This window comes from Urocampus carinirostris, chromosome 18 (assembly GCF_059441175.1).
Source record: "Urocampus carinirostris isolate Australia breed hairy pipefish chromosome 18, RoL_Ucar_1.0, whole genome shotgun sequence".
NCBI lineage: Eukaryota > Metazoa > Chordata > Actinopteri > Syngnathiformes > Syngnathidae > Urocampus > Urocampus carinirostris.
In genome coordinates this window covers 19,811,480-19,835,022 of record NC_142366.1, presented here as the reverse complement: position 1 = coordinate 19,835,022, position 23,543 = coordinate 19,811,480, and the positions used below count along the sequence as shown (strand labels likewise).

Sequence of the window (23,543 nt, the reverse complement as noted above, 5' to 3'; positions counted from 1 at the left end):
CTTCTCTTCTCCTCACCTACTATTTCTTTGTTCCTCTGGCGCTGACCAGTGGGATGTTATTAGTATTTGAGATATTTCTGAATAGAGCTTCAAAATCCTCCGGTGAGTTTTAGCTATTGTAATCCTCGCGTTTCCTTGGAGACTCAGCGACCTATGTGAATGCGTCCATGAATACCGTGATACAGGGATTAAATGTTAGGGGGCAATTTAGTTAAGATTCAGAGTCAAACATTAGCTTTGTTAGTGTCCTTGTGTGTGCATGTCTTTGGAGCGGCAAAACTTTACTAATTTTGGGTGAAATAATTAAACATAGCATATATTAATACTCCAGGTTTTTCAATATTCCAGCATGGTCGTTCCCCTTTATTCCAACAACAAACGATTCAACCTTGCAAGCAAAAGCCAGCAATTTGCAGTTTTCATATTCAGAACCTTGTAAATTGAAAATTGTCTTCAGGACATTCAATGTTTAGGAATTAAACATTGTCTATTTTTTATTATCTTCGACTGCTGAATGTTAAATGCTGAAGAACAAACTGGTAATAGAAAATAGGGATTTTGGAAAAAAATTGAAATAACTGGATGGATGCAAAAACTTTTAAGGGGTTTTTGAGACGTTTTAACAAATAACTTTTACTAACAACACATTTTATTATGAACCTATGACAGAAGAAGTTATAGCAGTCATATTTTGATGGATACTAATAGTAACATCAATAGTGTAATAACATCCACAATCATGCAAAACATAAATAAAAATAAATCAGTTAAACCTAGCAGTTATATTCTGTTTATTAGACCAGGGTCTTTGCTCTTATTGTTGTACATGGTTGCCATTTTCTTCTTCTGTTTACTATTGGTAGATTGTGAGATGGTAAGAGAATCATTCCATTCAAAACATATACAAGTCAAAATTATTCTATTCCCGTTTACAAAAAGTGTTAGGGACGAATCAGGATTATAGACATTGATAGAAAGCAAAAAGCAGAATATACTATTTTATTCTATAATACCATTCTTTTTTTGTATTTGTTGCAATATTGTTCTATGTATCACCTGATTTATTAATAACACTCGCTGTACTATAAAAAAACTCATATCATTTAATCATTTTTGTATGTTTATCGTCTAAATGGTACCTCGATGGTTTATTAAAGTGTCATTTAACGAGGAATTGTTTTATACATGCATCAATAGGAAATATATTGTTTATATCATGTAATGAAACTATCACATCAATTCAGTGACGTGCTGAGAGGTTTGTGTCTGGTGAGGAACAGTCACAACTACAAAGAAACAAATCTACATCTTATTGTTCATTAGATTGGGGTGGCAATATCGCAATAGATGAACTGTAGCAAAGAAGAATATATCTTATTGTTTTACACTATTGCCCTCTATCATGAGGCAAGAGAATTGCGTGCCTCATCCCCATCTGCAGACTCAAAGCACAATAAGAGGTTACATACTACCGTAAATTCCGTATTATAGAGCGCACCTTATTATAAGCCACATTTCGGGAGGGAAACCGATTTTGTACATACACAAGCCGCACCTGTATATTAGCCGCATGCGCCCACATTGAAAAAATGCAACACAAACACAAAATTAGGGTTTTTTTAAGGGTTATTGTTCTATCTTCGTTATTCATTATCCATTATCCGTTATCGGTCAGTTCATAATACGCTACAAAGCCTAGGAGCCGGGACACTTACTCTCAGCCAAAAGGCCAAGCTAAGGTCCTAGCCCTATAGCCTTGCTGCGATCATTGCGAATGCACCGTTCCCGGAGGTACTGCAATACCGGGTGAGAAAATAATGCAGTGACATTAACCCATACCCGACACAGTCCAGAAATCACAGCCGGCAAAATGAACGGAAAATGATACCGCTACTTAACGTTTGATGCAGACCTGCACAGTCCGGGTGCCCGTTGAAAGTAATCCAAGGAAAAAAGTGTATATTTCAAAAGGTAAGGGTGGGAAAAATATATATCCACTATTGTCGGCCGCGTCCACAAACACGTCTCACCTTTACTCCACTTCCCGTTAGCCCGCGTTTGGCCCGCCCCTTCTTTCTCATTTGCTCGAGCAAAACATATCAGAATAAGTTTCTAAAATAAATACATTACAAAAATATACAGTTGCAAATACATATTATACATGGTTACAAATATTTACAAAGAAAGACGGTACACCGAGAGAGTTTTCAAAGCCTTAATAATAATATTATAACTTTCATCCCAAACCGTGCCTGTGAAGGGTAGCAAAACGCTACTAGTAACACGCTCGCGACACAGTAAACGGGTCTGTTAAAAAAAAACATGCCGTACACTTAGAAACCATTTCGGAGATGGAATATGAGCTTGCTCTGTCCACTCCACGCATCGGCCCGGTATTGCAGTACCTCCGGGAACGGTGCATTCGCAATGATCGCAGCAAGGCTTTAGGGCTAGGACCTTAGCTTGGCCTTTTGGCTGAGAGTAAGTGTCCCGGCTCCTAGGCTTTGTAGCGTATTATGAACTGACCGATAACGGATAATGGATAATGAATAACGAAGATAGATCAATAACCCTTAAAAACCCCCCGGTAGACCGTCCTCATCTTCCTCCTTATAACCGACGTCATCAAAGTCGTCTTCCTTCAGTATGGGAAAGAGACTTTGTCATATAGACAAAACATTGTTATTCAAAAACACACTAACAATACGCTCGCAAAGTAAAATTTACGTGCAGTAGCTCTGTTTCCTTCTTTATCGGACTGCTCGATTGCGTTTAGCTTGAAAGTTGCGTCATATGCCTTTCTTTTTGCAATTTGCATGATGAGGATATGTCTACGCTAATTTAATTTGTGCACAAGCTAAGAAGTTGCAGTCTTCCTCGGCGCATATATTCCAACGGTCTAAATCTTACCTTTTGTACTCGAGCGCCGCTGGCGGCCGTTAGAAAAATAACAAAAATTGGCCGCATCACTGAATAAGCCGCAGGGTTGAAAGTCTGGGGAAAAAGTAGCGGCTTATAGTCCGGAATTTACGGTAGTTGTATCGATAGTATTTATAATATAATTTAAAACACAGCAATTTTATAAGAGAAAATGCAAAACTGTGAGGTTGAATGATATATACTGTAACACTGAACTAATATCCCAATTTAATAAATACTAAATGTCATATTTCCATGATGACTGTGTCTCAACCTGCCTCCCCCTGCACTCCACAAGTGGGCCCAAGTGAGGACAATGGGCAACCGTGAGAGTTTTTTAGTAACAAACCCAAAACTGGTCAAATGGCATGTTTTAGTTTGGACTACAGACCGCTGGCATGCAAAAGACAAAGAAGAAGAAAAATTGAAGTCAGAACAAAGTAGGAAACTTGTCCTGTCAAACCTTTTCAAGACATTATTGGCTACCTTTCATCCCCGTTGCATATTTAACTTGTTTCATTGTTGGTCCTTCACATTTACAGAGAAATTCTTGAAGAATAATCAAGTAGAAAGTTGGGTAGCCTTGAATTAGATGAATGGACGGAGTTGAAAAACAAATTGGAGTGAAAAGTTCTAATGACGTCAATGAAGCCAGTAAAATGTTTGCCTGTGTTGATGCCAAGGACACGGCACTCACAATGACTGTTTGCGATGGAGTTGTGTTAAACATCTCGTTTTAAGCAAAAATACCTTGCATATTTGACCCACATTTTTTGAAAATGCGTGTGTGATCTATTCAGAGTTCAACCTCCACAAATAAGATTTGGTTTACTCATTCCAAATAATCTCGAGTGACTCAAAAACTTGGCCTTCTAAGACAAGCGTAGGCACACATTTAAAGGCGCGGGCATCAAGGAAAAAGGCATGGGAGGAAAAAAAAAAGATTGTTTTGTATCTACCCATGCAGTCTCTGATCCGATACCTTACTAATACATGAAGATAACAGATAATGCAGGTCAGGAATCTTGAACGGCCTGCAGGATGAGAGTTTGAGGCCCCAATTTTAACATTTAAGTTTTAAGGGACATATATAACATTAATACGAAAAATTTTAATGGGTCAAAAAATTTGCGATAATTAAACATAGCATGAACCTCACCCAGAGGGAGCTGACATATTCGTTCCCCATCTTGCTGCTACAGATCCCCGAAAAAAAACAATAATCTCGCGAAAGACTGGGTAACCTTTGTTGAATAACAATGGTACAGTGTGGTAATAGTTATCATCAGGGTTGGGTAGGGTTTTTTTAACTGGATTACTTTCAATTACTTTTGGATTACTCCAATACCAAATATGCTAATAAAAGACAAAATAAACTAAATATGAATAAAATGATGACTCAAAACACGTGGTAAGCTTTCTCTCCTGGCTTTGATCTCTTTGATCTCCGGCATAACTAACATAAAATGCGACAGAAACAAAATGAAAATAAATCCAAACAGCTTGTCAACATCATTTTTGCCGTTCCATGTGTTCCGTTACTCCCCAAGCCTGCACAAAATTTAGTCATTTTGTTCATATTTAGTTTCTTTTGTCTTTTATTAGCATATTTGGTATTGGAGTAATCCAAAAGTAATTTAAAGTAATCAACCCTACCAAACCCTGGTTATCATTATTCCTTGCACTTTTTAGCACTCATCTTTGTTTGGACTATGCAATACAGGGACAATGGGACATCCAGGGTAAATAATACACACTAATCCTTGAATATTAGTGCAGCCAACACGATTTATGGATTCATGAATTACTTATTGATGGATTAATTTTATTTAATTCTTTGTTTATTTTGTTTGGCACCTGAACAATGAGACTGAATTGTTTGATTGTATTGTATGTTTATAACTGGATGACTGATTGCATGTTTCTCTGACTGACTGCTGCTATTGGATTCTAAGAAATGGAACATCAAAGTACAGTATGAGTTCTAACAATGCTTTTTGCTCACTTGGTGCCCCTTTCGGTAGGGAGAAAAACAAAACAGTTTGCCATATTTTCCGGTAGCCCTATAGTGCAAAATATACGGTAATGCTAGTATTATCATTGCATTTCTATTATGCTTATTTGGTAGATGAAAAAGCATGACTGGGCCGCACAAGGAAGCTGTAGTTTGCCCGCCCTTGACCGAGATGCAAAGTTACACTTTCAGATAACAAAAATTCATAGAAGTCAGCATACCTGTGACCAGCTCTCTGATTTCCACATCTCCTGTTTTCCTCAAAAGGCGGACCAGGGCCGGGATCCCACCACAATTTTTCAGGGCGACTTTATTCTCGTCGTTGGCTTTGCCGTAAACCAGGTTCCTCAGAGCTCCGCAGGCACTGCGGTGAACTTCACTCATCCTGTGGTCCAGCAAGTCCACCAGCAGCTGAATACCTCCCTGTCTGCGGATCTAGAAACAACAGACAAACGAAAAGCATTTATGGGGGGGAGCGTAAAATGTAGAGTGCGGATTAAGACACTCATTTGAGGACTGTGTCTTAATCATGGAGCGCAGCAGTCAATAGTACTTCAATTGCATTACCATAAATACATAAATACAAACAAAAATATTCCGAAGAAAAAACTCAACGTACTATACTGACTAAAATTTAGAAGTATGTACAATCACAACAGCCTTTAACCTTGCGGACTGATCTTAAGCTCTCCCATCCCTTGCGCACATGGACCAATGGTAGTAAGGAGACCAAGTATTGCTACTACTACATACAAATACAAACATTATACATAAATGCTTGGAATCTTTCTAACAAACAGTGTCAGCTGATTAAATATTCAAGTGTGGCAGGTAATTGATGGGTATGTTTTTCCAATCAGGCCAAAAACTGTGACATTATTTTAGGCTGTTATCCACCCTCATAATTATTGTATACACTTCCTTAGTTATTAACTAGTGTCGGAATGTATTACTATTTTTAATGAATGTGTTTTTAGTATATTATTTAACATAACGCTCAAATAAACACAACATATTCATGCAGAAGACTTCATAATCAACCTACACTTGTTTTTAACAAGGGATCCTTTCTTTTAAAATATCATTTTATTGCAAGAACACAAAACTAATGCATGACTGAAGCATGGGCTTTGCAAGAACATTTCAATTCCTGATGTTTCCAGTGATGCGATCGTAGGATTTCAGTCTTCATAGCGATGCACAAAACATCATCCCTCTCAGCCCCGACAATAACGACGGAACTTCGTCAACTTTTTAGAAAGAAAAATCTACAAGCGTTCATAATCTTTACTTCAGATTCAGATTCAGATCTACTTTATTGTCATTCTAGTACACGTGTATACAGAACGAAATGTCGATGCATCTGACCCCCACAGTTTCCTTGAATGTACAGAAAACTTATCCATGCATTTGCTACTCTGACCACACTGTTTCACTATGCCTCTAGTTGCCACCTACATACCTCAATCGCTCGATACAGGAAACAGTACGAGCAAATGGGGGCTCCTTGATGTGTGGATAAAGATTGGATTGAAGCCACTACTAGTCAAGTCAAGTTGTGTTTATTTGTATAGCCCTTAATCACAAGGCGTCTCAAAGGGCTGCACAGAGCAAAGACTATTGCAAACTACAGACTATGATTATACCATCCCCTGATCCATAACCTACATGAGGGCAAGGAAAAACTCAAAAAACCTCAACATGAGGAAAATCCATCCATCCATCCATTGTCTTCCGCTTATCCGAGGTCGGGTCGCGGGGGCAGCAGCGTTAAAAGGGAAGCCCAGACGTCCCTATCCCCAGCCACTTCCTCCAGCTCATCCGACGGGACCCCGAGGCGTTCCCAAGCCAGCCGAGAGACATAGTCTCTCCAACGTGTCCTGGGCCGCCCCCGGGGCCTCCTGCCGGTGGGACATGCCCGGAACACCTCCCGAGGGAGGCGTCCAGGAGGCATCCTTATTAGATGCCCGAGCCACCTCAACTGGCTCCTCTCAACGCGGAGGAGCAGTGGCTCTACTCCGAGTCCCTCCCGGATGACTGAGCTTCTCACCCTATCTCTAAGGGAGAACCCAGCCACCCTGCGGAGGAAACTCATTTCGGCCGCTTGTATCCGGGATCGAGTTCTTTCGGTCATGACCCAAAGTTCATGACCATAGGTGAGGGTAGGAACGTAGATGGACTGGTAGATCGAGAGCTTTGCCTTTCGGCTCAGCTCCCTCTTCACCACGACAGACCGGTACAGGGTCCGAATGACGGCAGACGCTGCACCGACCCGTCTGTCGATCTCCCGTTCCATCCTACCGTCACTCGTGAACAAGACCCCAAGATACTTGAACTCCTCCACTTGGGGCAAGACCTCCTCCCCGACACGGAGGGAGCATACCACCCTTTTCCGACTGAGAACCATGGCCTCGGACTTGGAGGTGCTGATCCCCATCCCGGCCGCTTCACACTCGGTTGCGAATCGCTCCAGCGAGAGCTGAAGATCACGGGCTGAGGAAGCCAACAGCACCACGTCATCTGCAAAAAGCAGTGATGCAATACTGAGGCCCCCAAACCGGACTCCATCCCCGCCAAGGCTGCGCCTAGAAATTCTGTCCATAAAAGTTATGAACAGAATCGGTGACAAAGGGCAGCCCTGGCGGAGCCCAACCCTCACCGGGAACGAATCCGACTTATTGCCGGCAATGCGGACCAGACTCTGGCACCGGGCATACAGGGACCGCACAGCCCGGATAAGACTGTGCGGTACCCCATACTCCCGAAGCACCCCCCACAGGGCCTCCCGAGGAACACGGTCGAATGCCTTCTCCAAGTCCACAAAACACATGTAGACCGGACAGGCAAATTCCCATGCACCCTCAAAGACCCTGAAGAGTGTATAGAGCTGGTCCAGTGTTCCACGGCCAGGACGAAAACCACACTGTTCCTCCTGAATCCGAGATTCGACTTCCTGGCGGACCCTCCTCTCCAGTACCCCTGAATAGACCTTACCAGGGAGGCTGAGAAGTGTGATTCCCCTGTAGTTGGAACACACTCTCCGGTCCCCCTTCTTAAAGACGGGAACCACCACCCCAGTCTGCCAGTCCAGAGGCACTGTCCCCGATGTCCACGCGATGTTGCAGAGGCGCGTCAACCATGACACGCCCACAACATCCAGAGCCTTAATGAAGTCTGGGCGGATCTCATCGACCCCCGGGGCCCTGCCACCGAGGAGTTTTTTGACAACCTCGGTGACTTCAACCCCAGTGATACGAGAGCCCAACCCAGAGTCCTCAGGCTCTGCTTCCCCAGAGGAAGACGTGCCGGTGGAATTGAGGAGGTCTTCGAAGTACTCCGCCCACCGATTCACAACGTCCCGGGTCGAGGTCAGCAGCGCCCCATCGGCACTATACACAGTGTCGATGGCACACCGCTTCCTCCCCCTAAGACGTCGGATGGTGGACCAGAATTTCCTCGAAGCCGTTCTGAAGTCGGCTTCCATGGCCTCGCCAAACTCCTCCCATGCCCGAGTTTTTGCCTCGGCAACCGCCAAAGCCGCATTCCGCTTGGCCAGCCGATACCTGCCAGCTGCTTCCAGAGTCCCACAGGCCAGGAAGGCCCGATAAGACTCCTTCTTCAGCTTGACGGCATCCCTCACCGCCGGTGACCACCAACGGGTCTGAGGGTTGCCACCGCGGCAGGCACCGACTACCTTGCGGCCACAGCTCCGATCAGCCGCCTCGACAATGGAGGCGCGGAACATGGTCCACTCGGACTCAATGTCCCCCGCCTCCCTCGGGACATGGGCGAAGTTCTGCCGGAGGTGTGAATTGAAACTTCTTCTGACAGGAGATTCTGCCAGCCGTTCCCAACAGACCCTCACAACACGCTTGGGTCTGCCGGGTCGGGCCGGCATCTTCCCCCACCATCGAAGCCAACTCACCACCAGGTGGTGATCAGTTGACAGCTCCGCCCCTCTCTTCACCCGAGTGTCCAGAACATGCGGCCGCAGGTCCGACGAAACGATGACAAAGTCGATCATCGAACTACGGCCTAGGGTGTCCTGGTGCCAAGTGCACATATGGACACCCTTATGTCTGAAAATGGTGTTCATTATGGACAGACCATGACGAGCACAGAAGTCCAATAACGAAACACCACTCGGGTTCAGGTCAGGGGGGCCGTTCTTCCCAATCACGCCCTTCCAGGTCTCACTGTCATTGCCCACGTGAGCGTTGAAGTCTCCCAGCAGTACGAGGGAGTCCCCAGGGGGCGCGCTCTCAAGCACACCCTCTAAGGACCCCAAGAAGGTTGGGTACTCCGAACTGCTATTTGGTGCATAAGCACAAACAACAGTCAGGACCCGTCCCCCCACCCGAAGGCGGAGGGAGGCTACCCTCTCGTCCACTGGGGTGAACCCCAACGTACAGGCGCCGAGCCGTGGAGCAATTAATATGCCCACACCGGCTCTGCGCCTCTCACCACGGGCAACTCCAGAGTGGAAGAGAGTCCAACCCCTCTCGAGAGGACTGGTACCAGAGCCCAAGCCGTGCGTAGAGGTGAGTCCGACTATATCTAGTCGGAATTTCTCAACCTCACGCACCAACTCGGGCTCCTTCCCTGCCAGAGAGGTAACGTTCCATGTCCCAAAAGCCAGTTTCTGTAGCCGGGGATCGTCGCGCCAAGGACCCCTCCCTTGGCTGCTACCCAGCTCTCTGCGCACCCGACCCCTTTGGCCCCTCCTACAGGTGGTGAGCCCATGGGAAGAGGGTCCCACGTCGTCCCTTCGGGCTGTGCCCGGCCGGCCCCCGTGGGTAAGGGTCCGGCCACCAGGCGCTCGCCAGCGGACCCCACCTCCAGGCCTGGCTCCAGAAGGGGGCCCCGGTAACCCGCGTCCGGGCGAGGGAAATCGAGGACCAAAGTTTTCTCTCATCATTAGGGGTCTTCTGATCTGCGTTTTGTCTGGCCACTCACCTAGGACCTGTTTGCCATGGGTGACCCTACCAGGGGCTTAAAGCCCCCGACAACATAGCTCCTAGGATCATTGGGACACACAAACTCCTCCACCACGATAAGGTAGCAGATCAAGGAGGAGCATGAGGAAAATAAAAAACTATTATGTCACGGGTTACAAGTTTAAGACCACTGAGTTACAATCTCCCATAGAACACCATAATTACGGTATATATAACCGTATACAAGTATATAAAGAGAAAACATATGACATTGGTCTTTCATGAAAATGAATGCTTTAATTTTTTAAACTGTTTGAGTCAAAATACTCATTTAAATAGGGAATAAAAGTAGCCTATGAGGCTCCAAAGGAGGACAAGGAGAGGATGGAGGTGTTTGATGACACAGCGGGAGTCTATCGAGTAAAATGACTTTGCTTATCTATTCAATTAAAATGGATTAAGGGGTTGCTGTGAATGGCAACCTAACCTTGCTGTATTGACCATGTTGTTTCCTACTTCTGCCACCCTTTCACTCTTTTGTTTTATTCCTCTAATTCCGTCCCGATGCACTTCCCTCGTAAGAATTGTTTAGAAGCTAATCTCGTATTCCATGAAATCACCGTTGCCATACTTGGGCTTAATTCAGAATCATGCAGAGAAGATTAGAAGCAGCCATTGATTTGTCTTTGTCTCCCGTTGTTAGTCAGCAGCGACAACAACTGGTAACCCGTAGCGACAGGGTTTCTGTGCAAACAGTTAGCGATGGTGACAGCCGGGATTGGAGGGCTCAGAGGAGCTGCGGGCGTGATAAAAAAAATAAATAAAAAAATCCCAGCGAGATGCTCGGGCGACAATTTTTTTAGCCGCTACAGTTAGCACGTGAAGCCTAACAAGTGTGTTAGCGGGCGTGAGTCACCGCATATGGAATGTCAGGACAAATCAGTGGCAAGCTAGCTGTTTACCAGCTTGATTGTAAACGCAACTTCAAACCATCGTGCGGGCACTCGAACGGTTTCTCTTGTTTTTTTTTTTTAGAATGATTCGACATTTGCCTAATTGAATGTGTGACCTCATAAAGTGATTTCCCTATGGGGACGTTCCAAAATGGGCCACCATTAACCCATTCCTATTTGCACTGAGGCGAAGAGCACAGCGAAGGAGAGACAAAAAAAACTACATTGACAATAAAGAAAAAGCCCGCTGAATTCCTTTGCATGACATCATGAGATGGATATCGTTAGAGGGTAAAAATATAATAAAAAACACCGTCGCATTGGACTTTATAAGGAGTATCTTTCTATCTATCTATCTATCTATCTTCTATCTATATATCTATCTATCTACCTTGGTCATATCCCTCAAGAGGGGTGACCGACAGCAAGACAAACACATACAATAACAAAGAAAAAAAAGGGGGAAAATGGCAAAAAACACTCATAAACATTTTGGACCATGGCCAACCCAATAGCTCAAACACCCAAACACGTTAGGCACCTCGACACCCAAGTTGGTCATGCTTTCGTCCCCCCAGATGAAACGGGACACCAGAAAGCGGCCATGTCACTTGGGTCAGGGTGACACAACACACTCTTGTTCAACAGCAGGGCCCACAGCTTTCACTGGTTTACCCCTGCCGCATCATACAGGTGCCCTGCCCATCCCTTTGAACGCCACTACTAGCCAAGTCAAGTCATGTTTATTTGTATAGCCCTTAATCACAAAGAGTCTCAAAGGGCTGCACAGACCACAGACTATTGCAAACTATAAGGACAGTGTTTATTATTTAGCGCCTCTTCATGGGAAAAAAAATAATTAAATAAGAAATATATATATTGATTTAAGAAGGAAAATCTATCATTTAAACGTGCCCGTAGGTAAATACAAATGTCTTTTTTTTGTTGGTTGTTTTTGTGAATGAATTAAACAAAAAGTAAAGTTTTCTGAGCAAAAAGCTAGCATTGTTTTCTTCTGTATAGAACAGTATGGTATGTATATCTTATTCCAAATAATATTGTCTTCTATGTCTGGAAATAGGACAGTGTATTGCGCAGCTACCCCACATGAAACAAATATTACTCATTTTCATGGTTACCAGAAGCAGGAGAAGCCTCCTGATCTGACTCGGATACAGTACCTTTGTCATCTGGTCGCCGTTAGTTTTTGGTGTACAGTGTCATCTCTTCGGAGATGAGCCAGCCTAACAATGCCGGGCAGTGGCTTTCTGTGACAATACCGATACAGACGCTGCCCTACTTACGGACGATCGTTCATAAGTTGAATTTGTGCGTAAGTTGCTTCAGTGCTATATTTTGTATGGAATGTATGTTTAAGGTTCATATACCGTAAATTCCGGACTACAAGCCGCTCCTTTTTTTCCCTAAGTTTCAACCCTGCGGCTTATTCAGTGATGCGGCCAATTTATGTAATTTTTCTAACGGCCGCCAGCGGCGCTCGAGTGTTGCTACCATTAACTGCCCTGTCAAAGCTATATTATTATTATTAAAGCTTTGAAAACTCTCTCGGTGTACCGTCTTTCTTTGTCAATATGTGTAACCCATGTATAATATGTATTTGCAACTGTATATTTTTGTAATGTATTTATTTGTTTTTATTTTTGACACTTATGTTTGCACGGATGAACGAAAAATGAGGGACGGAACAAACGCGGGGTGCCGAGTTTAAGTAGGGACCGCTAAAGGTGAGGGACAGACAAGGAAAGAAGAGGGGGTAAAAAGTTGGTTAAAGAAGGGAGTTGCGTGAGTAAATGTGTTCATCTGATATATTTTTCCCACCCTTACCTTTGGAAATATACACTTTTTTCCTTGGATTACTTTCAACGGGACCTGGACTCTGCAGGTCTGCATCAAACCTTAAGTACCGGTATCATTTTCTGTTTATTTTGCCGGCTGTGATTTTTGGACTGTGGACTTTAATGAAGGACATTTACTTTCAATCGCGGGACTTGAAGTCGGGTTTGCGTTAATTTTGTGTTTGTGTTACATGTTTAAATGTGGGCGCATGCGGCTTATATACAGGTGCGGCTAGCGGCTTGTGTATGTACAAAATCGGTTTTCCTCTTAAAATGTGGCGGGTGCGCTCTATAGTCCAGAATTTACGGTAAGTATGTTTAAGGCTTGTATAGGTAACCTGTATTACTTTGTACTAAAAAACAAACTTTTCATAAGATAATATGCTTTATAAAGATAAATAAAGCTAAAATTAACTTATTTTTTTAAACAAATAAGGAGAGTCTGTCTTTGCTCAAAAATGTAAAAAAACAGACAGCCTTAGATGAGCATTGCAACTAATTCAGCAGAATCATGAGGCAATTATAATAAGTCATTGTGATTGCTGAGGGGCTAAACTTAATATCATTTAAATCATATCCAATTTGTTGGGTCAGCAATGTCAAACGTGTTCTGCTTCGGACTTAATGGAAAATTGGCAGCAGGATAGATTAACATGGAAAATCTCATTTATGATGTTCAACATTTTTTATCTAATCATATCTTGCGATTTTAAATGATCTTGTATTATTACACAAGGGACATTTCATCCTTAAAGAAACAGTATATATTATTTGACTAGTAGATGTTGCTGTAAAGCAGGGGTGTCAAACAGGCGGCCCGTGGGCCGGATCAAGCCCGCTAAGGGATTGAAACCGGCCCGCGAGACAAGGCTGAGGGAAGTGCAAGAGAAAAACGAGCTGTAGGTTGTCCACTTGATGTTGCCAAAGCCAGGTTTCTCTCAAAAAGACGCTGTAGTTGTATTTCTTTCTCTCTCTCTATCTCTCTCACTGTCTATCTCTCTCATTCTCTCTTTTTCTCTTTCTTTGTTGCTCTGTCTCTTTCTCTCTGAGTGTCTTTCTAGCTTCTTTTGCTCTCTTTTCCTTTTCTATATTTCTCTCTCTCTCGTTTTCCCCTTCTCTTGTCTCAGCCTTCTCTCTTTCTCTCCTCTCTTCTCTCCTTCTTTCGTTTGCACGTCACACTGGGAATTTGTATATTGTATTACCCAGGATCCACCCTGAAAAGGAAATCCAGTTTCCTTTTCCTAGTTTGTTTGTAAACATACTATACTGTATCTCCAGCACGCTAAGAACCTTGACATTTTTATTGTGTAATACCTCGTGCATCCATTCGATATGGTTGTAAAGTGTAAAGAAGAGGCGAGATGTTTCTTTTAAAATAAAGTGGAATACGATAGCTTAACGCAGTTGAGAAAATGGTTGGATCGCCTTTTTTCGGCCACTTTTTACCACAGAGGAGGAAGTCTCCTAACTCTTGAAGCTCATCTTCCAATAGTAAGTTAAACTTAACATGATTTATTTTGATAGAGCATACTATTTTATGATATGTTTATTTTTTAGTACAAAACAATACAGGTTACTTAAACAAGCCTTAAACATACTTATATAAACCTCAAACATACATTCCATACAAACTATAGCACTAAAGAAACTTACCAACACATTCAATTTACGAACGATCGTAGTAGGACAGCGTCTGTATGCGCTTCTCCTTTTGAATAAATAGTTAAGTAATCCTCGATTATCAAGAAAAGAACATGCAACTAGAATAAAATAATAATAATTGGCTTGCCTTGCTGATAGCTTAATAATATTATAACCAACACTATTGTTTGGTGTGTTCGGTGTGTGCTAAATCAGAATCCTTGGTGTCACTATTGCCCTCTGCCTTGAGGCAAGCTAATTGTGTGCCTCACTCTGCATCTGCAGACGCCCTGCACAGTAATACGTAATACTTGTTAGTTGTATTAATAATATTCATAATATAATGTGATTTTAAAAAGGGAAATCCAATAAATAACTACCACTTTACATAAAAAAAAAATCACATAGTTTTTAATTCTTTCCACTATGACAGGGGAGGCATAGCCTTCCTACCAGAGCATTGGTTACCGAGTTTATGATGCACAAAAATAGCGTGCAACCAAGCTTGAGCTTTTCTGTCAGACCTGGTGCGGCAGCCTGCTGAAATATAAAGCAGCCCTTGCCTCTGCTATTTCTCTAAGGTAATAGATACACAAAAAATAACCTGAAAATCCTCTTTGACGCAGTGGCATTGCTAACAAGGAGACGCATTCAGTTCATGACTTGATGGTTTTCTTTAATAAGAAGCTTCAACAAATCCGAGAAGAGCATAGTAGTGATTGTGTAAATACATCACATGTCAAAGATCTTGGCGCGCAGGATGGTGGCTGCTCAGTAATTTTTGTTTTACCGTTTTAGTGATTTGTCATTTGCCCTAGCCACTCTAAAAGTGTGCAAAAGTAAAAATAAAAATCTTGTGACTTATTTGAAAACTGTTGTTGCTGCTAAATGTTATTGCATTACGTTTAACTGCACTATTATTACGATGCACAATTCTTTAACTGCAGTCTAATTAAAACTTAGGACAGTTTTTTAGCACTATGTTGTAAATACTTGCCTATTTATGTCACGGTTGCCATGGCGCCCAGTTGGTCCCAGCCGGGTGGCGCCTGATTCGGTCGCGGTTGCCACGGCGCCCAATTGGCCCCGCCCATGGACACCGGCTGAGACGCATTGACTGATTGCTCCTCGGCACTACTTAAACGCGCTCCTTTGAGCCGTTAGTTGTCTGAGCGTTTGTGAAATGTCTGTGAGACTTCTGCAAGACTGTTAAACTCTGTGTTAAATCCCTAGTTCTGTGAATCTGCCTGTGTTTGATTCTGTTTTATATTTGGCCTGATGCGTTTATTTTTTACAACTTTTCTTTTTCGCATTTGAATCCACTTCTGCGACCATCGATCCCCGGATCGAGTGTGCACGCATTCCGCCTCTCCCCAAAAAATTGTGAGTACGTTAGGCGAGTGGGTTCTAAATTCTGTTTCCTGCCCTGGTCCGTGACAATTTATCCTATCTTTTAGCTTATTTTTCCTCTTCAAAGTGTATATTACACGTTTACCCTGGAGTGCCATGACATATGTGACAACTAAATGCAATGTAAAAAAATATAATACGTTTCTTATTCTTAGCAGCTCATTCTGATTTCAAAATTGCATACCTGCAAAGAATATTGCATATGATGCCAACGCCTTATTTTGACTTTTATTGCACACTGTTGTTTGTTGTTTTAACTTACTTAGAATAACTTAACTAACTTAAAGTGTTTACATTGTTGTCACTATCGGCCAATTACGTTGCTGTTCTTTCTTTGCCGCACCCTTTAGAGGAGATTAGCTGTTGTAACCTGAGAGATTTAATGAAAAATTAAGTGTTTAGGGTAGGGATTTTACAACCGGTTGGAGTTTCTTATATGAAGCTAACACTTGCTCCTCTCTTCTTATTGTAAGTTCAAAATCCTTTGATGTACTTTTGTTGAGTGTCTACTAAACTTTAAACTTATCACTTATCATTTGTAGTTACTGTTTTGCTGTATATAAGATTTTAATATATTTTTAACCTGTTTAACCAATAAATGTAGCAAAATCAATATTTAAAATTAGCAAATATATTTTTTCCACTGGATTTTTTTACTATGTTCTAGACTTTTATGCTTTTTTTGATTTTACAAATTGCTAAAGCAATTCTAAACAGCTTCATAAACAAAATAATTTGTTAATTTATTCCCTGTAGTACCTCATAAGCATATTTTTAGTATAGTAGTTTTTCGATGTGCAAAACTGATAGAGACATACCCCAAGCGACTTGCAGCAGTAGTCGCAGCAAGAGGTGGCGCTACAAAGTATTAACTCAATGGGGCTGAATAATTTTGCACACCCAATTTTTTGTTTTTATTTGTTTAAAAAGTTTAAAATATCCATTAAAATGGGTTCCACTTCATGATCGTGTCCCACTTATTGTTGACGCTTCACGAGAAATCACAGTTTTATATCTTGATGTTATGAAGTCTGAAATGTGGCAAAAGGTCACAAAGTTTAAGGGGGCAAAATAGTTTCACAAGCCACTGTAAAAATAAAATAAAATGTTATCCACGGTCTCCTACTGAGATAGATGAATATGAGTTATTTGGCTGAAAGCAAAGGTACTGAAGAATGGCATACATTTAGCAAAGATAAATTTCAATGATTTCCTGTGGCACACTAAACAAGGTCTCACAGCACAAAGGTTGCACACTGGTTTAAAAGCACGGCTATAGATTACTCTCTTTACTACCAATGACAGCTATAGATGTCAAAATTCAACCGAGCTGGTCCACCAGTGAATGACATTTGGTTTGTAAGCCAGAACAGGTTGGTTTATGTGCCACTACTTGAGCTGTCACACAGGGAATGCCAAAGTGTTCTCACTCCTCTCGTCAGAGTGTTTTATAGATCATGGAGACACCAACCTCAGCTTTGATCTTGTTGTCTCCAAAGCAAAGGTGCTGAAGGTATGCCGCTGCGTTGGATTGCACAGATGGGAACTGATGTTGCAGCATCTGGATCACCTCCGGCAGCTCAGGATCTCTCCAGCCAAACTCCCTGCACAGACAGGACAGATGGAGACATTTGAAATCCTCGGGAGATGAGACAAGCGTCGATACCACTCTAGGGAAGAAATGCAATCCTGATCCCCCTGCCCGTCAAATTGAAAGCTATACGTTATTATTGACTGGTTGCATGTTACTGAACAAAAACACAAACTATAACAAATAAAAAATACTAGATTTAGAACGTGGGAAAGAGAATAGCAGCGATATATACAAGAACCAAGCTAATCCAACCTCATATGTATTCATTTTTCCAGGGGCTTTTCTTCTCATGGGTGTTGGAGCCCATCTCTGCTGACTTCAGGCAGTGGGCAGAGGACACCCCTGATTGGTTGCCAGCCAGTTGCAGGGCACACAGAGACAGTCAAACATTCACACACCCACCCATACCTAGGGACAATTTACACCCGTCAATCAACCTGCCATGCAAGTATTTGAGAAAAGAGGATACCTGAGTCCCTGGAGAAAAACTCTCCACGGACTCCACAGAGGGAGGCCGGTGTCTGGAATTAACTCTAAATAGTACCAGTCACACACCTTTCCACCTTAATTCTAATATAACTAGACCAAAACAATTTTAACTATTCTATCCAACTATCTATTGGTCATATCCCTCAAGTGGGGTGATCGACAGCAAGACAAACACATACAATAACAAATAAAATAAAAAAGGGGGAAAAAAATAGCAAAAACCCACACAAACATTCTGGACCATGGCCAACCCAAATGCTCAAACACCCAAACAACTTAGGCACCCAACTTGGTCATGTTTTCGTCCCTCCAGATGAAACGGGACACAAGAAAGCGGCCATGTCACTCGGGTCAGGGTGACAAAACACACTCTTTTGTTAAACAGCAAGGCCCGACAGCTTTCACTGGTTTACCCCTGCCGCATCATACAAGTGCCCTTTCCATCCCTTAGAACACTATCCTTTTACAACACCTCTCCACTTATTCCTAACACCAACAAGATGTCTAGCTTCCACTATATTTAGACCTCTTTCCTTCAGTGCACTCATTTCACCATCCATCCACGTCAATCGGGGCTTTCCTCTTGGTCTCCTTCCATTTACTTCTGCTCTGTAGATCTTCTTCAACATTCGCTCCTCATCCATCCTCTCCATGTGTCCAAACCAACTGAGTACTTTCTTATCCACACGTTTGCTTAGTTCCACTACTACTCCAGTTCTGTCTCTCACAATTTCATTTCTCAATCGATCTTGTCACTCCTAACACACTCCTTAAACACTTAATCTCAAAAGCATTTAATTTCCTTCTCAAAACGGCGTTCAGGCTCCAAGTCTCTGCACCATACACACATGGCTGACGGAGGCGAGCTGGAGGAATCACACTCGCATACAGTCCCCTCTGAACATCCATACTCATTTTGTTGTTGCTCATCCCTCTCCTCAGAGCACCCAAAACCCTGCTTCCTTGATTCACTCGGTGAAATGGAGTACGAGGTGTTGCACAGAGTGAACACAAGTACAACATATGGAAAAAAAACATGTATACATTTATATATATATATATATATATATATATATATATATATATATATATATATATGTATATATCACAAGCATCTTCGAGCAGTGGGCAGCAGACACCCTGGAACTGGTTGACAATATATATATATATATATATATACAAAAGTCAATTCCATTGAAGTTGGGAAAAAGTTTAAAATGTCAGTAAAATTAGAATAGAATGACTTGCAAACCTTTTCTAACCCATATTTAAATGAATACACCACAAAGACAAGATTATCCATGTTCAAACTCATAAACTTTATTTCCATAAGCAAATAATGATAAACTTAGAATTTTATAATTGCAACAAGTGCCAAAGTAGTTGGGAAAGGGGCTTCTTCACCATTGTGTTACATCACCTTTCCTTTTAATAACACTCAATAAACGTTTAGGAAGTGAGGAGACTAGTTGTTGAATCGTTGATAGTGGAATCCTTTCCCATTCTTGCTTTATGTACAGCTTCAGCTGTTCAACAGTCCGGGGTCTCCTTTGTCTTATTCTGCGCTTTATAATGCGCCACACATTTTCAATGGGAGACAGGTCAGGACTGCAGGCAGGCCAGTCAAGCACCCGCACCCTCTTACTACGAAGCCACGCTGTCGTGAGACGTGCAGTGTGTGGCTTGGCATTATCCTGCTGGAAGAAGCAAGGGCGCCCATGGTAAAGATTCTGTTTGGATGGCAACATACTTTGTTCCAAAACCTGAATGTACTTTTCTGCATTAATGGTGCCTTCACAGATGTGCAGGTTACCCATTCCTTGGCCACTCATGCACCCCCATACCATCACAGATGCTGGCTTTTGCACTTTGCGTGCATAACAGTCTGGGTGGTTCTGTTCTTCTTTGGACCGGAGGACACGACGTCCACAATTTCCAAACACAATTTGGAAAACTGACTCATCAGACCACAGAACACTTTTCCACTTTGTATCAGTCCATTTTAGATGGGCTCGGGCCCAGAGAACCCTGCGGCGTTTCTGGATGTTGTTGATGAATGGCTTACGCTTTGCAACATAAAGTTTTAACCCACACTTACGGATATAGCGTCGAACTGTATTGACTGACAGTGGTTTTCCAAAGTGTTCCTGAGCCCATGTGGTGATGTCCTTCACACATTGATGTCGGTTCTTAATGCAGTACCGCTTGAGGGCTCGGAGGTCACGGGCATTCAATAATGGTTTACGGCCATGCCGTTTACGCACAGTGATTTCTCCAGATTCCCTGAACCTTTTCACAATATTATGGACTGTAAATGATGATATCCCTAAATTCCTTGCAATTGTACTTTGAGGAATGTTGTTTTTAAACTGTTCAACAATTTGCTCACGCAGTTGTTCACAAAGAGGTGAACCTCGCCCCATCCTTGCATGTGAATGACTTAGCTTGTTCGGGTCTCCCTTTTTTATACCCAGTAACAACTCTCACCTGTTGCTAATTCATCTGTTCACCTGCAAATAGTTGGTTGATTTCCATTCATCCACTTTCTGAGTAGTTATTGACACCTGTCCCAACTATTTTGGCACGTGTTGCTGTCATCAAATTACAGAGTTGATGATTTTCTCCCAAAACAATAAAGTTTATGAGTGAAGACAATAAATATGTTGTCTTTGCTGTGCATTCATTTAAATATGGGTTGAAAAGAATTTGCAATTTACTTGGATCCATTTTTATTTGCAATTAACACACTTTCCCAACTTCATTGGAATTGAGTTTTGTATTATATATATATATATATATATATATCATCTCATCTCATTAGCCGTACCGCTTATCCTCATTAGGGTCGCGGGGGGGCTGGAGGAAACCGGAGTGCCCGGAGGAAACCCACGCTAGCACGGGGAGAACATACAAACTCCGCACAGGAAGACTGGAGCTGGATTTGAACCCACGACAGGTTCCCATGACATGAACTGTGCCGCACAAGTGCTAACCACTGCGCCGGCGTGCTGCCCCATTGTATATATATATATATATATATATATATATATATATATATATATATATATATATGACTTCCTGTGCGGAGTTTGTATGTTCTCCCCGTGCTTGCGTGGGTTTCCTCCGTGCACTCCGGTTTCCTCCCACGTTCCAAAAACATGCATTTCAGGTGAATTGGCCGGTCCAAATTGTCCCTAGGTGTGAATGAGCGAATGAGTTGTCTGTCCCTGTGTGCCCTGTGATTGGCTGGCAACCAGTTCAGGGTGTCCCCTGCCCACTGCCCGGAGATGGCTGGGATGGGCTCCAGCCCCCCCGCGACCCTAATGAGGATAAGCGGTACGGCTAATGAGATGAGATGAGATATATATATACAATGACCGTTTATAGGGCTGATAATAATATAAATGCTTAGCATTTCCTGGAAATGCACACTTTATACCTAAGTTTTTAACACAAAAATGATCATGAACATTCAAACAAACCAAAAATACACCATAATTACAATTTTACCTTTCCCCATCTGATTTTCTTGGAAGAGGGATCTGGAAAACTACTTTTTTACACCCGGCTTTAACTGGAGGGATGCTGACTGACTTTTTGGTAAGAAAAATCCAACATGTATACAAGAAAGTTACGCATCATATTGCAAAATTGAATGCAAGCAATGGGATTTATGCTATGTGTTTTCCGCTATGATCAATTTCCACCCCAGTGAGCGCAATGGAAAGAGTAAATAAAGAAAAATAACACCCAGGAAATATGCTCTCTCACAGTAACATCCCCTGCTGATAATTCCTCTGTAATGGTCCCCTGAATGGAGTGTGTGAAAGTGTGGGTGGGGTATGTCTCCACAATCACCCATGTTATTTACTTTAATAACCACCATGCTTTCAGGAAACACCCAACTCCCGGTGCGATCCCGCAAAAAAAGCCTTTGTTGAAATCCTGCAACCCGCATCGATTTTTGCTCTATGAGGATTGATTTTGCCGTTACAGCCCTGCACGCCAAAATAGCTCATGCTATAATCCCATCTAGATATCCTGGTTTATTTTCTCCTGTTGACCGTGGACGAAAATAGGGTAAACACGGAGAAATTGACCAGCCCGAGGAGTTGCAAACGGCCTCTCATGCTGTGGTCTCTGCCGGCTGGAGCGCACGTGTGACGCATTGGTTGGAAAGCGAGGAGTAAACATGGCTCTCTGAGATAAAGTGGGCTCTCGCCTGGATGGGTCTTTATCTGCCCAATGATAAGTGTTCATTCAGCTGGAAAACATGGCTGACGGAGGCGAGCTGGAGGAGCGATAGCGTGATCCAGCTTGAGGAGGTGTGGGAGGGGGGGAGATCCCAGGACATTTGGAAGGAGAGACCCTCAAATAGCTCTAAATCACATGGGCAGATAACATCGGGGCAGTTTGTTTATGTGTGTGTACAAGAGGCACGAGTTGATTAAGGATTGGGATGTGGACACACAAGGTGTGACTTGTTTGGTTCCAGTTTGTGTACATAGTTGCGGTTTTTATTCAAGCACCTTTAAACATAAAAATTTTGCTAAACCTTTTTTTTTTTTTACAAGAAATCTACCTCGCTAAACAAAGGAAAATCCAGTTAACAAGTCCCAGAGGCTACAACTAGAAACCGTACAAGACTGCTCACCTCCCGTGACTACTTATCAGCACCTGTTCATCCAGTTTGCACATACAAACTACTCCAGGCAAAAAATATGCTTTGAAGTTACGGTAGCTTTATTTTTAAGAATACAGTAAGTGCTTCCGTAGCATCAACCGACTTTTGATTTCATACCTGTCAACCTCTGCTAACTGCTTCCCTTATTAATTGTACGGGAAATTATGGTTTAAATGTGCTTTTTATACTCTTGTATATTATATACTCTTACACCTTTGTACATATATCTTTATACATTTATATTTTTTGTACTATACTCAAAAAGTGTGTAGTTTTACGATTTCACATGGTGTTCAGAGGCAAGAACCTCCAAGGTCAAAAGATGGCTTTGCCTCCCACATCCCTTTTTTCTTACAGAGACGCATTGTGTTTACAAAGTTTCGGTTTTGGGAGAACTTGCCTCCCACATTTCAAGCCATCGTTATTACTCATTTATTACACTTGCACGCTATCTAGCGACTAATATTATACACTGCATTTAAATATGTGATTCCTGTCTAAACCAATCAGATATATTTACTGTGTTCATATAAACCAATGAGGTATGTAGTTTCCTTCTTGTGTTTTCAAATAAATGAGCCTTCTGAAAGAGAAGGGTAGTGTTCCTCCTTGAGTAGATCCTGGAAACACGCACTTCCGATGGAAGGGCCTATCAAAAACCTAAATCTCCGACTCAGAGTGTCTTCATTTTACTACGATCTAAAGTTTTAACCTTGCCATTACTGATTGCAGATCCTCCTTATTAAGCTACGTTATTTGTTGCCAGGCCAATAGAAGATTGCATTCAGCTGCTTGGAGAAGTCAATGGTCTGCAGTTGTATTACCCAATTTGGCTGGCAGAGGGCGGTAGGGATCCCACGAAATCAGATGTATATTGATTTTGTTGGTATCTGTTGGGGGTGCCTTGACGTGAAACCTAGCTAAAGACATTTGATGGGGCCTCAAGTAACACTGGGTATATTTTCACAAAAATCAGTATAGCCGTTATGGAGCCTATAAGTTACATACAAACACACACACACACACAGCTAGATTTATGTTTGGGT

At 42.4% G+C, this 23,543-nt stretch overlaps 1 protein-coding gene across 4 annotated transcripts in view; it reads right to left on the bottom strand.

Annotated features, from left to right (window-relative positions):
* Nucleotides 1-23,543, bottom strand: part of ctnnd2a (catenin (cadherin-associated protein), delta 2a) — a 464,623-nt gene that overhangs the window by 120,388 nt on the left and 320,692 nt on the right. For all 4 annotated transcript variants that reach the window (XM_088322042.1, XM_088322045.1, XM_088322044.1 and 1 more), the window contains exons 13-14: nucleotides 17,202-17,334; nucleotides 5,155-5,368 (exon numbers count right to left, since the gene is read on the bottom strand). In XM_088322042.1, coding sequence (XP_088178168.1) covers nucleotides 5,155-5,368; nucleotides 17,202-17,334 — 347 coding nt within the window. The remainder of the gene's footprint in view (nucleotides 1-5,154; nucleotides 5,369-17,201; nucleotides 17,335-23,543) is intronic.